We start from the raw sequence: 16879 nt of genomic DNA, 5'->3' as shown, positions 1-16879 counted from the left end.
CAGGAGAATATGTGAAGTGATTTCCGAAGCCGTGTTGAAACATAACATAATCTACGTTTCCAGTGCTGGCAATAACGGTCCTTGCCTTTCTACTGTAGGGTGTCCGGGTGGCACTACATCTAGTGTTATAGGTAAAATAAAAAAAATTAATTGTAGCTTCTTTCCCTCATCCAGCAAATAATCAATTAACTGAAAACATTGCATTAGTAGCATGCATGTGATCAGAGTCTGTGTACTAAATACACAGAATGTTTTAGGCTGTTTTATTAAATGCTAAACAATTTGTAAAAGGTTTAATGTTTTATTTCAGATTAGTAGAAGTTGGATTCTTTGGGCCTACATAATTCTCTAAAAGTTAAATAATCAGAGAAACCCATGAGATTATATATAAATTATTAGCCATTTGTGTCCACCAGGGAAAATTATCTCTGTGAATGCACTGGGGAATTTTACTTTGCAAAGGTCATTTTGCATACAATGCTGTTTCAAAGCTATAACAACTGCACAAATCAATCACAACACAAATAATTTTGCACTTAGCTTGTATTAAAGAATATTATGATATACAAACCCACAGTCAAGCTCTTTCGGGATGCCCATTATAAAAGTGTATAAACATGAACACAACAATTAGGTGAGATGACCTCAATGTTCTGGCTGTTGTCTCCCCCAGATGCTGTGAAAGTGTGCAGAGGTTTGGTGTGTGGAAGGTTATGGAGGGGTGCATTTCAAAGCATGTCAGAAGCTGTGGTGTCCCAGTATTTGTGGGGTCATAAAATGCTAGGGTATGGTAAAACTTTTTGTTACTTTAAGATAGTATTGTTTTGGTACAATATACTAATCAATATCTAGGGGCTTCATTCCATACATTTTCAATTAATTAAATAATTGGGATTGATCTCCCTTCGGCTTTCTTGTATCCTCAGACATAGGGATGAGTCATTCATATGGGTAAACCGAAAGAATAGGTCTTATTATTATTTACCTTAATATTTTTAAAGGTTCTATGGTGGCATAATATTTTAAAATGCAAATGAAACACCTTTCAAATACAGTATGTCTTTTAACAACATGTTTATGTTCATATTGAATGCGAATAAAAATGGGCATTGCCCAGGAACCACGACATGGACACGGCAGATACAGATTCCCATTATCCTTTTGTGGCAGGTTCAACATATGTGTGTTGGTACACCCGCAAGAGTGAATTTAATAAATATATTAATATAAATTAATTAATTAACCAAAATCGCACATATACAGTGGGGCAAAAAAGTATTTAGTCAGCCACCAATTGTGCAAGTTCTCCCACTTAAAAAGATGAGAGAGGCCTGTTAATTTTCATCATAGGTATACCTCAACTATGAGAGACAAAATGAGAAAAAAAAATCCAGAAAATCACATTGTCTGATTTTTAAAGAATTTATCTTCAAATTATGGTGGAAAATAAGTATTTGGTCAACTACAAACAAGCAAGATTTCTGGCTCTCACAGACCTATAACTTCTTCAGTAAGAGGCTCCTCTGTCCTCCACTCGTTACCTGTATTAATGGCACCTGTTTGAACTTGTTATCAATATAAAAGACACCTGTCCACAACCTCAAACAGTCACACTCCAAACTCCACTATGGCCAAGACCAAAGAGCTGTCAAAGGACACCAGAAACAAAATTGTAGACCTGCACCAGGCTGGGAAGACTGAATCTGCAATAGGTAAGCAGCTTGGTGTGAAGAAATCAACTGTGGGAGCAATTATTAGAAAATGGAAGACATACAAGACTACTGATAATCTCCCTCGATCTGGGGCTCCACGCAAGATCTCACCCCGTGGGGTCAAAATGATCACAAGAACGGTGAGCAAAAATCCCAGAACCACACGGGGTGACCTAGTGAATGACCTGCAGAGAGCTGGGACCAAAGAAGCAAAGGCTACCATCAGTAACACACTACGCCGCCAGGGACTCAAATCCTGCAGTGCCAGACGTGTTGCCCTGCTTAAGCCAGTACATGTGCAGGCCCGTCTGAAGTTTGCTAGAAAGCATTTGGATGATCCAGAAGAGGATTGGAAGAATGTCATATGGTCAGATGAAAAAACTCTACTCGTCGTGTTTGGAGTTGCATCCAAAGAACACCATACCTACTGTAAAGCATGGGGGTGGAAACATCATGCTTTGGGGCTGTTTTTCTGCAAAGGGACCAGGACGACTGATCCATGTAAAGGAAAGAATAAATAGGGCCATGTATCGTCAGATTTTGAGTGAAAACCTCCTTCCATCAGCAAGGGCATTGAAGATGAAACGTGGCTGAGTCTTTCATCATGACAATGATCCCAAACACATCGCCCGGGTAATGAAGGAGTGGCTTCGTAAGAAGCATTTCCAGGTCCTGGAGTGGCCTAGCCAGTCTCCAGATCTCAACCCCATAGAAAATCTTTGGAGGGAGTTGAAAGTCTGTGTTGCCCAACGACAGCCCCAAAACATCACTGCTCTAGAGGAGATCTGCATGGAGGAATGGGCCAAAATACCAGCAACAGTGTGTGAAAATCTTGTGAAGACTTACAGAAACCGTTTGACCCTCTGTCTTTGCCAACAAAGGGTATATAACAAAGTATTGAGATGAACTTTTGTTATTGACCAAATACTTTTTTTCCACCATAATTTGCAAAAAAAACTCTTCAAAAATCAGACAATGTGATTTTCTGGATTTTTTTTTTCTCATTTTTGTCTCTCATAGTTGAGGTATACCTATGATGAAAATTACAGGCCTCTCTCATCTTTTTAAGTGGGAGAACTTGCACAATTTGTGGCTGACTAAATACTTTTTTGCCCCACTGTACAGTATTTCTATAACCAAAGTAAAGGAGAAAATAAGAAACTTCAAAATATTCAATGTAAATGTAATTAATTGTAACACATTCAATAATCAGAATTAAATAATAAAACTAACAATCAACCACTTTGAACATCTGTACAAAAGTACCACTTGATACGTTTAAAATTTTACGAATATGGTTCAAATGTTGCCTCTGAAATATTTATGTGGTGTGACTTCGTAAACGAGTTATATCATAATTTTCTTCACATGGCTTTCTACCAAAATAAATAGACACCCACAGCAAAAGCAATATAATAGAGCCCACAGTCAACATAATTTGTCTGCTATTGAACTAAATGAAACTGTTTTTGGAAGTTAGCACTGTACAGTAATCCCTCCTCCATCGCGGGGGTTGCGTTCCAGAGCCACCCGCGAAATAAGAAAATCCGCGAAGTAGAAACCATATGTTTATATGGTTATTTTTATATTGTCATGCTTGGGTCACAGATTTGCGCAGAAACACAGGAGGTTGTAGAGAGACAGGAACGTTATTCAAACACTGCAAACAAACATTTGTCTCTTTTTCAAAAGTTTAAAATGTGCTCCATGACAAGACAGAGATGACAGTTCCGTCTCACAATTAAAAGAATGCAAACATATCTTCCTCTTCAAAGGAGTGCGCGTCAGGAGCAGAGACTGTCATAAAGACAGAGGAAAGCAAACAGATCAATAGGGCTGTTTGGCTTTTAAGTATGCGAAGCACAGCGGCACAAAGCTGTTGAAGGCGGAAGCTCACACCCCCTCCGTCAAGAGCACAGAAAGAGAGAGAGAGACAGAGAAAAACAAGCAAGCAAAAATCAATACGTGCCCTCGAGCTTTTAAGTATGCGAAGCACTGTGCAGCATGTCGCTTCAGGAAGCACCTGAACAGAAGGTAGCAACGTGAAGATAATCTTTCAGCATTTTTAGACGAGCGTCCTTATTGTCTAGGTGTGCGAACAGCCCCCCTGCTCAATCCCCCTACGTCAGGATCAGAGAAAGTCCGCGCAAGAGTGAGAGAAAAGTAAGCTGGGTAGCTTCTCAGCCATCTGCCAATAGCGTCCCTTGTATGAAATCAACTGGGCAAACCAACTGAGGAAGCATGTACCAGAAATTAAAAGACCCATTGTCCGCAGAAATCCGCGAACCAGCAAAAAATCCGCGATATATATTTAAATATGCTTACATATAAAATCCGCGATGGAGTGAAGCCGCGAAAGGCGAAGCACGATATAGCGAGGGATTACTGTACAACTTTTCCAAATAGATATTTTCTCCTCAAGTGAGTTGTTTATGATTCGAAGATGTGCACTACACTACCATCATAGTATGAACAAATCCAGTGACCAATGTCCTCAGCACTTCTAGATGTCTCATCAAACAAAATCTGAATATTTGGTGTATTTGTGGTATGAGGAATAATGGAATTGGGTAACTGAAGAAGTGGTGACTGAGGAGAAAATGTAGTTAATGTTGGCAATATTTTATTGAAATAATCAATGTGGACATCATTAACAACCCATTCTGGGCTAAAAATATCTTCATGGTGTTGATCATCCAATGGACGGATGTTGCTTCTATTTGCGGGTGGTGCAAGAATAAAATTAATATTATGCAATTGAAGACTACATGCATGATTATTAACATCTTGTTTAATAACTGTTGGTTTACTTACTTTTCCTTCTTGTTCGATTCCTCTACTCTTTGTATCTTAGTCGGGGAAGGAACCAGAATTTTGTAATTGGATATGAAAAGTATGTTTCATACACTCTTGCATAAATTCAGTTTGTTGCAAATATGATGTATATTTGTGTATTCAAATCAGTGGTTGGGATTTCCACTGGTAAAGCAGATTAAAGTTTATATTTGCTGAAAGATACATGTAAGTCACTATTGTTGTCATCCATTGTATATGATGTTCAGATCTCCAATTACAGTGACTTCTTCGAAAGAGTTCACCTTATCCACCAGTGATTGAAAAGTGGTTCGAAACACATTTATTGGGGTATGAGAAACTTGTATATAGAAACGATGGTCATCTCATCAACAGTAAAAACAAATAATTTAACATGATAATCGTTGCTCTTCTCTATACAGTGATGTATTACATCATTCGGACCATCAAGATTGGGTTTCTCAAAAAAAATGAGACCTCTCAAACCGGGTTGAGCATCACTCCCAAATATTAACTTGCATCCCTCAAGTCCGACTTCTTCGTTTTGTGAATTCAGAGTTTCAGAAAACATCAGTACGTCACTGTTAAAGTACCACTTGTCACTTTTGATAAATTCCAATTTATTCCTTAATAGAGCATACATTCTGATATGCTATTTACAGTCCTGTTGAGTTTTAAATACACGGAGTGGTATGTACAAATTCTTTGTACTTTTTAATCTGCACAGCTCCTGTAAGCAGGAATCCTCACTTTTCGACTCTTTTGGTACCCAAACAAAGGCCTAGTTATCCTCCTTATTTCATTAAAATCCAATGCTACTTCTTCATATGTCTGTTCTTGGCTTTTATGGATGGTAATTGCTTTTCTGGGAACATTTGGAAGTTGAGTTCTCAACATCTGGTACTGCAGTTTATTCGATATGCTTACTGCAGCACAAATTTTCCTAATGGGCACTAAATTAGATGCAATTTCACTGTCATAGATTAACCTCTTGTGGACTATTCTTGCTTTATTACTGACATTCTTTGTGGAAAAGTCGAACTAAAGAGTCTTTGGTTCTTGACTTTTATAATTTTCAAATGATATTAACCTTAATACTCCCCAGACTCCGTTGACTAGACCACCTTCCACGTCAATATTGCTGGTTACCATATATTTTATTCCTATTTTTAAAATTAATTGATGTGGTAGGCCATTTACTTCACTCAACTTCTTGCACTTTAGTCCTTCCAACACTTTTCCCTTCGTTGTCTTGGAGATCTTCCTTAATATTCCATCTTTCGCAGTGGAAACGTACTCTGGCCCAGGATAATTTTTAATTGTCTCTTCATTGTAAAGGTCCAAACATTTATTTTCTCTATACAGTCTGATAGCACCATTCGGAACTGCTGACACTTGCCTGGACTTCATCAATTCAATATATTTTTCTTCCATATTTCCATTGGCTAATGCATTCAATGCTTCAATGAACTCAAATTCATCCTTTTGACGTATTATTTCTTTCAAATCATAAAATCGAAATACCTTCCAAAGTGGATTTCTTCTATTAATTAGAAAAAATCGTTGCCTTTTCTTATGTTGTAAATTGGTGAGTAGTGGTAGTTGGTTCAAATCCCAGACAACCAAATTGGACATTCCTCCAAACGGTTTGTTGACGCCCATTATTTGTCACAAACAAAAATCTACATGACTTAAAAGTGAGCTTCCAACCATGGAAATTTCATTGATTATGAGTAATTTGACGTTCAATAATTTTTCCCTTATTGTGTTTGCCATTTCTGTCAAGTTAACTCAGGCATTTGACCTCGAAATTGAGCAGACGGGTAATGCCGTATGCAATGTAATACCTTTGATAAGAAATGCAGCCTTTCCTGATGGCGCGCATAAAAGTACATCTCCGGTCAAACCTGGCTGAGAGTAGAAATAATTGCTGATAGATTGATATACATCTGATGACCGTACTTTTTCCAACACCTGCTGATCCACTCAAGAAGATATAAAAAGGAGTATTTTCTTAATTTAAACAAATTCAGAATGTGGAAGATGAAATCTTTCTACTCCTCATTTAGTCAGAAAGCCAATAAGTAGATATCCTCATGGGGTATTTTTTTTGGACAGCTGTACCGATTCTCATTCTTATTCCTAGCTGCTTCCTGTCCTCCTTGCTGTAGTATATCCACGTTCTGTTCCAGTGAAACTTTTTCTTTTATGAATTCTTGTGCTTATTCCTCTTCGATATCAATAACTTCTTGTTGGGCACTTTCCAACACCTCGTCCAAGATTTTGTCTCCAATTGCAGAAAATAATTTCCTATTTTCTTTGAACCTTGCCAGACTCTCATTGTACAACTCCTCATAACTGACATTTTATATGTCTTGAAATTCATTGTGCCATGGCAGAAAGAGAAGTACTTGTTCTCTGAAGTAATTTACTCTATCCTGCTGTAATTTGTAGCACCTGTACCTAATCACTGACAATTTCTTCTTGCGTCTGTACTCCTTGGATTCCTCTAAGTCAAAATTGTCTTCATCCAATTGTTCTTCCATCCTAATTGGTACATATTCGGATGCAAATTGTGCCATGCATATGTCTTCTAAACTTCCTGAATGAACACTATACTTCTCAAATAAATCTTCCATATAGACTTCCATGGAGTCTTCACCAAGACGTCACAATTCTGCATTTATCTTTAGCATTCTGGCTCTTTCCTCCCTAGGACTTGTATTTATGTAGATTGTTTTACAGCTACATTTCGACAATGATATTAACAACACATGGTATGCTGCCTCTTGTGTGGACATCAGGTTGCTATTAAGGAAAACGTTTCCAATAGATCTAAATTTCTCTTTGATACTTTTATTGCCTTTCTTGGCATCTGATGCTGCATCACGTAGTATTTTTGACAATCCACTGTCATCTTTACTTATATATTTAATAATACTAGGGGGCTTTGCCCCCAGCTCGCTTTGCTTGCCAACCCCCCCCCCCCCAGCTACTTTGCATGTCTGCCACTTGCGTATGTGGATTTCACTTTCACTAAACAACAAATCTTTTCATTCTTGCGGATACGCCTCTTCATTGGGAAGAAACACTACTTTTCCCTGATGGCAACACAAATTAGATGATCTATAATTCTCAGACTGAAAGTTTAAATCCGAACAATATATTCAAACTCTTTTCTCTGTTCCGTTATTTCACTGCATAATAATTTCCGTTTGTTTGCACTAATGTGATCTTTACTATCATTTTTTGGAGACTTTCAAATTTTAGGACTTTCATTATCTCTAACCTGCTCTGCATGTGTATCACACCAATGTTTTTGAATTCTTTACGATGTTCTACTTTGTCATCTACTCTTTGTCCTTTATTTCTGGCCCCGGGCATGGTTAAATCGGCACAAAGTCTCATCTTGCGGGACATGAAAGTATCTCTCTGAAAAAGTCGTGTCTAGTCCCAGGCTAAAAAGTCTCGTCTCGTGCCAGGATTTTTTTTATTATAAAAGAGAGATTCAAAGCAATCTGTACTCTTCTAGTACATACTGTCCATATTCAACTCAAAGAAATGCAAAATTGTTGTTGCCATTGACATTCATTTCCATACTCCTTCTTCTTAAAAATACTTGAGGCCTTTTTAGAAAAGTCCTAATTGCAGATATATAATCCTCTCGCCAATATTTAAAACTTTCAGAATTTCTTCAAATGGTACGTCCTCCCTGTTCTTCGAATAATATACCATCTGCTTCCGTATTGCTGAAAAACGTTATTTGTGGGACTCATTTGTTTCGTCTTCGGCAAATGGATCCAAAAATCATCTTCCTCAGCATAGCTGGAATGAGAAAATTGAATCTGCACTTGTTTTTTATTCCTTTTCCATTTATAGCACGTATGAGACTGTCTGTGCATCTGGAGTTGGATGTATGGATCATCTTTTTGTACTCACAAGTAATAAATTTATCAATACATGCTTTAATTGGATTGGGATTAAATGAATCATAAACCGGTGTATTTTTAAGCCATAAAAAGATGTGTTCGTGGAGAGATCCTCTCTGTTGAAATTCAACACGTTTGTAAGAATCTTCAACGATGTATTTTCCAAATACGGACCCTTCTTCTTTCAATAGCAACATTAGCTTCGACATTTTGTAGTTGAAATACCTTGCGCAGGTAATGGGATTGTTTTTAATGAGATGAGTTTTTCATAGCAGTGAGAGCATTTGCTTGTTCCATACTTACAGGCAATCCTTGTAGCATCAAAAGTATCTTGAGGAGTTCCAGCCACTTTGTTTCTCCAGCAGAAATTGTTAAGAATGTTGGCTTCCCTAATTGTTGCCATCAGCTTATTTTTTCGGGTTTTCCAGTACAATGGAGATGATCTAATCTGTTTTAAGATCTTGTAAACTTTGTCAAATTCCAGTAAATCATGGAGATAATTTTTATCGAGCACATCCTTCGCTTTCATTCCCGTCGTCCTCTTTGTTTTCCTCAAACACATGTTTATACTTGCCAAGCATGTCATTTCCAATTTCTTCTTTGATAACCTTGATGGGACACAGGCATGTTGTCTCTGTGGCGAGTTTCAAACTTAACCCTATCAGTATATGAAAACTTTGCAGGTGTATTAAATGTATGACTACAATATATTTTTGAGGAAACACAACTCATCAATGGCTGTAACAGCATGTCATGGAACTGGTAACTATCAATCAACATCACTTCTTCATCCACTTAATTGCACAAATTTTCTTCATCAATCTTCATCAATGTCTTCATCAAAATCCACATTTTCTATATAAAAAAAAAAAAATTATTGATAAATGCATTATCCGATAATTGGCTTGATTGCTCGTTATTCTCTCGGATAAAATCAACTGTAGTACTGATGTCACGGTTGGTACGTCGTTGGAGGTAGGTTCTGTCAATGGAAATATTGTGCGCAAGATTTAGCGGCATCTCCACTAAATGATACAAAGCGTCACAAACTGCTGCTGGCTGAACGATTTTATGCATCACCTTGTGTTTTAACTTGATTTGAAAGGTGGCCAAATTTTCTTATGCACGCGGCAACACTTGAACTATATCAATATCTATCGGAATGTTTACGACACTTCCTTTTGTACCAATTTGAGGGTTGAGGGCATATGCTTTAAGTGGTCTTAATTACATAGTTATATGGTGCAACCATTCGTTCTTCTAAAGTTAACATTTTTAAGCACACAGGTATTTCCACAAACTTTATTCCATTACTTGTGGACATTTTAGGGACACTTCCTTTATTTGCTTGACGAGAACCCGTAACACAGATATATTCCAAATTGTAGTTAAATATTTTAGTACTAAATTTTTCACTATTTTTCTCACAATTTTCATTATTATACTTCACTATGGGATGAGCAAAAAATAATCCTTCACAACAACAACAAATTTTATCTGGCGTGGAACACTGATCCTTAAGAAATTGCAATTTTAGTTTTTTACCGATTTGAATCATTTGCTCTTAATAAATTGTAATAATTTTTCTAGCCCGAAAGAAATCAACATATCTTCTTTCTTGTTTTGATTCTCTGTCTCGTAACTGTTCACTTTCATAATAAACATTTTGGGTTTGTCTTAGCTTCTTTGCTTCAGCGTTCTTCTGCATTATGATATGTATCCTGGATCCTCAAAATTTTCTTAGTGTCAGCATCCTTTTCCCTTTCTGTCTTACGATAGGATGCCTGGCTCCTCAAAATTTTCATAGCCTCAGTATTTCGTTGTCTTTCTGTGCTATCATAAGTATCTTGACTCCTTAAACGTCTGATAGCCTCAGCATTCGTAGACCTTTCAGATTCATGATAACTCTCTTGACTTTGCACTCTCCTCATCTTCTGTACTTTTTTTAATTATTTCTGCTTCTCTAAATTCCTTCTTGAGATCTTGCTAACTTTATTCTCGACTTATTTTTATTTCTTTTACTTTATACAAAAAATCAGAATATAAACTTGACATTAACTGCTAGATCTTCTTTCTTTGTTGTAAATTACTTTAATCTTTAAGATAATTATGTGATCAATCAATATCTCTTGCATATTTACCTTAACAAAGATTAAACAATATGTTTATTGTACATTTTTTTTGGCTGGATGATGCGCATAGGCGGAGGTCTTGGAGGGGCAGGGGGGACAGTGTGAGTTTTGGGGAAAAAAAAAACCTTGTCCTGTGTGTGGGTGCTTTGAGACAATTGAGTCTCAATAACGTGAAGTGAATCACAGGAAAAGACACCAATAAACAACAATGACACGCCGGCCATAGGGAGATTCACTCGACCAAAGCACGTTGGTGGGCTGACTGACATGAACGTGCAGCTCGCCTCCGATTCAGGTCGAGTGCAGTAACTGAGTGGAGCAAATGAAAACTTGCATGTTCACAAAATGCAGCCCCTAAACCTTGAATACTTACCCTCTCTCTGTCGCTCAGTGATGCAATTCTAAACTCGTTCGACCCCTGCTTGAGACGGGACTAGCTGCAGTCAACACTCTTGTCCAGCTTTGTACCACTTCTTTCTTATTGTGGCAGACCGGAGATCTCTAGGCATCGCTTTTTTTTTTTTTTTTTTTTTTTTATAATTACGTCACAAAACGCGTCACCATACAACTTGCTAGAAGTAGTTGAATAGAAGATTAATAAAAGGTAAAATACCACTTCTATTTTACCTATTTTAATGGAAATAGCCCAAAAGTTGATACAAATCTACATTTTGTACCTAATACTTGCATGCAAAATATGGTTGACCAAGTGAAAGTGTACTCAAGTTAGCGTGTTTACATACACACACAGACATAATTCCAAAAATGGTATTTTCGGACTTGGGAGGTCTAAAATGTCGAGATTCATCAATATCTCGAAATTGAATTTTTGGAGGATTCCAATATGTTCCCTATACTTTGTATACGAGAATGTTAGGGAGGTCAAAAACATCAAGATTCATCAAAATGTCAACATCAAATCTTTGAACGATTACAATGCTTTCCTTATACTTCATTTACGAGAAAGTAATCAATGGTTTGCTCCAAATGTGATGTAAAATTTGAAACCCCCAAGTTTCAAAACCCTAAGGAGACATATAGATTTCCAGAATTCTCGGAGGAACAAACACAAATTTTTAAAATCTCTGATCATAACACAGGGAAACTGTCAATATCTTGCACAAAACACTGAAAATATTGAAACAGGGATATTTCATTGCTAGAACCAAAATGGATGTCAATGCATCACTCCATATATTCTAAAGTCGTTTCTGAAAGATTTCAGTATTTCCAGTGACATGAAAAATCTGCTCTCTCATTAACCCTTATATATGTTTGAGTTGAGCAATGAGGATTTATTGGTGTTCTAGCCAGTTTATTAGTAATATATTCACCCTTTACTGAGAGGTATGTGGATGAATGCCATTTTCATATTTTGGAAATCACTTAAACTTATATTTTGCATGGAGATCTGTTCTTAACCTACATTTAATATGAAATAGGCACTTAACAGAAAAAAGACTGCAAGTTCCTTGGCTGCTATAATATATTTATGTTATAAAACATTTTGATAATCAGACTTACTATTGACTATATCATTATGCTTATTTTATTTGTAAATCATCTTATTTTACTTCTTTCCCTTATACATTTGTTTGCAATTTGGTTTGTCAGTATGCATAAATCTGAACTGCTTATATAGCAAGTCATTTGTTTTGTAGGTGTTGGTGCCTATGTTACTCCTGACATGATGGTAGCAGAATATTCACTTCGAGAGAAACTTCCTGCTAACCAGTACACTTGGTCATCAAGAGGACCGAGGTGGGTTAAATTAGTAAGACGGATACCTTTAATACTTGATGATAATGAGGAAATTTATCACTTCCATTATTTTCTCAAAATATATATATAAACAAAAAATTATAGGCTAACCTTTAATAAAATGATTCAGGCATCTTCAAGTAACTGCAAAGTCATAGGTTTGATGTCACTTTCACAATATCTTTTAGGAAGATAGTTAATTCTCCTTCCAAACTGTGCTGTTTACTTATACAAAAAGTTAGAGTAATATCATAGTGTTAACTTGGATACCTAATTTCACTCTTTTGGCTTATGGATTGAAAAATAATCATTTTAAAAGATCCTTTAGCTATGTAATGACACAGATTTCACAAAACATTTTTATTTCATACTTATTTACAATATAGAAAATTCAATATAGAAAATTTGAGTTTTAATTAATCAAGCCTGACAAATCTAAAAGCAGAAAATGAGAAAATATGTAGTATTTCAGCATATGTGTTACTTGGCCACCTAATTACTCTCACATCATCCTAAAGTCAGGACTCTTATTTACTTAATGTGATGTCTTTTATGGCAATAATTACTGAGATATTTTGATCAAATAAACTAAAGGATTTCTCTTTTAAAGAGTGTCAGTTGCTTTCATTGCTATAAAACTAAACAAAACAGAATATAATGTGATCAGTAATTAACCTTAGAAAAACATTTTTGTATATAGAACATTCTGTCAAAGCTAATAGGAAAGAAACAAAATGCATACCAGAAGAAACTAATATATGTAAAGATGTTTTTAATGTGAATTTTTATATCGTGGCAGAAGAAAATATTTAGGTGTATTTTTGCCACATGTAAAAAGATCACTGTATTGAATGACTTAGAGCACATCCTTTTAGAAACACGGTAAATAAATTCTGCCTGGATTTAAGAAAATATGTTGTATCAGAAAATGTTTTCATTTCTTTGGTTAGGCCATATGTTCAGTTAGCATCTGTTGTATCAGTACACAGCAGTTGTAATTCGTGACTGGGAAACTGTTTAAATATAGTATCTCAGATATTTATTGGTAATATGAAGAGGGTCTTATGTTTTGATTTCAGAATAAATATATTGGTACATAAGTGATTTGTTTTTACCATATAGAGGATTAGAGTGTACTGATAATTTAATGTGGCGTTTTCTGTATTTATGCAATGTTATATCTTAGTAAATCTTGTAAATGAAATATTTTGACTGTCATTGCAGTACTGATGGAGCTTTAGGAGTAAGTATCAGTGCTCCAGGTGGTGCTATTGCTTCAGTCCCAAACTGGACGCTCCGTGGCACTCAGCTCATGAATGGAACATCAATGTCCTCACCAAATGCCTGTGGTGGCATTGCTTTGATTCTCTCAGGTAAAATGAAAAATGCACACTTGGATTCATTTAAAGAGTTACATTGGATCATTGGTGTACTACAATGCACAAAAATAAATGCTCTGATATAATAACTGTGCCAAAAATTAATTTCCAGAAATGTTATTAATAAATAAAAATAGTAAAAGAAACAATCTTCAAAACAATTTGTAAAACTCTTACTAAAATGCATTGGCCTGTTTGTGTGTGTTGCATTTCTTAAAAACTGATCAATTTGTTTGCTGATAGCATAGTTTTCTAGTTGAGTGCTTACATATAGTAAAGAAGTCCATTTTTGTTAATGTAAAGTATAAGCTACTATAAGCCATGCATACAAAATAATTTATTTTGATAAGCAAACATCAACCTCACTGAAACCCAATACTTTGGACATTGCCTTAAATTAGTACTTGAAAATGATTCAACACTTTCTAACCAAACAACACCATTTTGTGATACAGTAAGAATGCAAGAACACACACAGTCTATATCACAGCTTTCTGAAGATTTTGACAAGGAGTTCCACCTTCTCTACTCTTGTTTGCACTATCTTTTGAGCCTTAGCATAGCTGTTCGTACTTGCATTGTGATCTCTCCAATTTGTTTCTGAGGCTTCTCGCATGCCATCTCTCTATATGGAATGAGACACCATCTGATATTCCTCATGTCTTAAATTTGTTTCACAACTTTGAAAAAAATTGATGAATATCACTGTTTTGTTCCCACTTAATTCTAAATGCCCCATCAATGGTATTCTTTTATCCAGTAAATGTAAATATTTGAGAATAGACCTATATCTGTTGCTGAATAAAATTCTAAAACATAAAAAGCCATCCCTGTACGTTCAATGAAATCAAAAACTATCCCCCTGCTGGTCTTCTCCTTACTGCTCAAATTGCTGCAGTCAAAATGAATGTAGAACCTACCTGAATATCGACAGTTTTAGAATTCCACTCCCCCTTACATTATTTCCACACTTTTAAATCTACTCTCTGAATTAATCTGAAATGGCAGGAAACATTACTTAAAATATAGAACACTAAGGCCAGGTTTATACTTCACGCGACGCATGTTCTTGTGGACACTACTGCTACGCAAGCAATGTACTGTTTATACTTGAGTGCATGCTTTATGTAAATCCCTACATAAGATTCCAGCAGGTGGCAGTGTGAGATATCATCACGGTGAGAAAACTTTTGGCTTCTCTGTGTTGTGAATTGCCTGAAACGTCCATTAAATTCCGAGGACACCTTGTCACAATATCTCTACAAGGATGGTATGTTTAATGATTACATCCATCAATCCAAGGATTCGCCCATTCCAGTATGCATCGGGAGCCAGGCAGAAACAAACCCTGGACTGAGCATCAGCTCATCGCAAGGTGAATACAAGCACACACATATACTAGCATTATTTTAGCATCACCAAGTCCCCAAACATGAATGTCTTTGGAAGGAAACTGGAACACATTGTTGAAACCCACCAGGAAAACATGCAAACACCAGGAAGGAACACAAGGGACATGACTCCCTGTGAGGAAGCAGCACTGCTGCTCCACCACCATGCCACCCCTACATGAGTAATTATTAACAGTATTCATTATTTAAATGAAGTTAACAACTTATCTATAAAATGTATGATACAAACTTTAATGCATTTCATCATATAAGTGATGTCAAGTATAAATATAAGGATTCTAAATATGCAAGGAGCTGGAATATCATACATTTAATACGTTCTGTGTGGCAATTGCTGCTTGCCACTGCTGTCAGTGCAGAAGGTAGCCCCAGAAGCATGTAGCTATTAACTGGGTCGGTTTTAAGATGACGTTTGCAATGCTCTACTGTAATGACAAAATAAACTACAAGATTAAATTGGAAATTTTGAGATTAATGCCAAAATTTCCACTTTAATCACAAAATAGGCATTTTTTTCTCTGTGGCTCAAATACACTGTGTTACCAGAAGATGGTATGCGAGACCTTTAAAATGTATCGCGTCATTATAATGGGGAATATGCGATGCTTGAATATAAAAGCACCACAAATGCATTTGTATGACAGCATTTTGCTTCACCACATCAAACCATTCATCAAACATTAAAGCACACACATTGACCCTGTAGGATCTGCAAAGTGGCTTGCTGTCACATGTTGATAGTAAACAGAGACTCTGACATCACGTTCCACCTTGAACACACTGCACCCAGATTTTTTTTTTTTTTTTTTTTTTTTTTTTTTTTTTTTTTTTTTTGAAGGTACTGCAACTCGCACATGCAACATGCTAATTTCTGAGGACATGCTCAGATTACGCATCAAATGGATGCTGGGAACGCGTGGCAGCCATAATGAACGTGTTCTGAGCGTGAAGTATAAACCGGCCCTAACTTCTGCCAAAGACATTGCTATCCTGTCTTTACTATATTTGGAATTCAGTCATTATATATATAACCGGCCCTAACTTCCAACAAAGACTTTGCTAGCCTCTTTTTACTATATTTGGAATTCAGTCATTATATAGGTGTTGTTTATTTCCTATTAGCTTTATTAAAGTTCTTGAATTTTCTCCCTTTTGCTAACCACTTGAGTCCTCTGTAGCTAGTCCTCACAAATTTTCCAATATTCTGAATTATAAATCATTATACAGTAAATCTTGTAGACTTCATTTTGGCCCAGTTATAATTTGTACCATTCAGTCCTGGAGTAGACTTGGATTCATACCAAGTTTGCTCAAGTCAACTCATATATGTAATAATTTATTTGTAATAATTGGAGGACACCCATGCATTTAATCCCACTGGTGTCTTCAAGGCATTCTAACTTATGCCATTTTTTTTTCTTGCACACTTCCATCTCCTCTATACCTCTCATGTCTTTTATCTTCGACTCCAGTTAGATCATAGGATCAATGGTGTCTATCAGCAGTCTAATCTTCCTTCACATACTGTTTATTTCTAACTACTTTCTCATCAGTTAATGGTCCTGTATTAGTAATCTACTCTTTCTTATGTACAGTAAATAATCTTATAAACCTGTTCCTTTTATTTTTGTGAAGACTAAACACCTTTCTTATTATAAAATAGGCATATTCTGGAACACTTTGTTCTAACATTTCTCATAGATACAGATCATTCACAGAACATGCAGTACCTTACTCCTA

The 16879-nt window shown here is 36.1% G+C and overlaps 1 protein-coding gene across 2 annotated transcripts in view; it reads left to right on the top strand.

Moving 5' to 3' along the window:
- The window catches only part of tpp2 (tripeptidyl peptidase 2), a 119352-nt gene that overhangs the window by 43906 nt on the left and 58567 nt on the right, over positions 1 to 16879 (top strand). For both annotated transcript variants that reach the window (XM_028800051.2, XM_028800052.2), the window contains exons 9-11: positions 4 to 131; positions 12249 to 12348; positions 13573 to 13721. In XM_028800051.2, coding sequence (XP_028655884.1) covers positions 4 to 131; positions 12249 to 12348; positions 13573 to 13721 — 377 coding nt within the window. The remainder of the gene's footprint in view (positions 1 to 3; positions 132 to 12248; positions 12349 to 13572; positions 13722 to 16879) is intronic.

Source organism: Erpetoichthys calabaricus, chromosome 4, assembly GCF_900747795.2.
Source record: "Erpetoichthys calabaricus chromosome 4, fErpCal1.3, whole genome shotgun sequence".
Classification (NCBI taxonomy): Eukaryota; Metazoa; Chordata; class Cladistia; order Polypteriformes; family Polypteridae; genus Erpetoichthys; species Erpetoichthys calabaricus.
The sequence above is the reverse complement of the archived record's forward strand: the minus strand, read 5'-3'. Positions and strand labels throughout refer to the sequence as shown.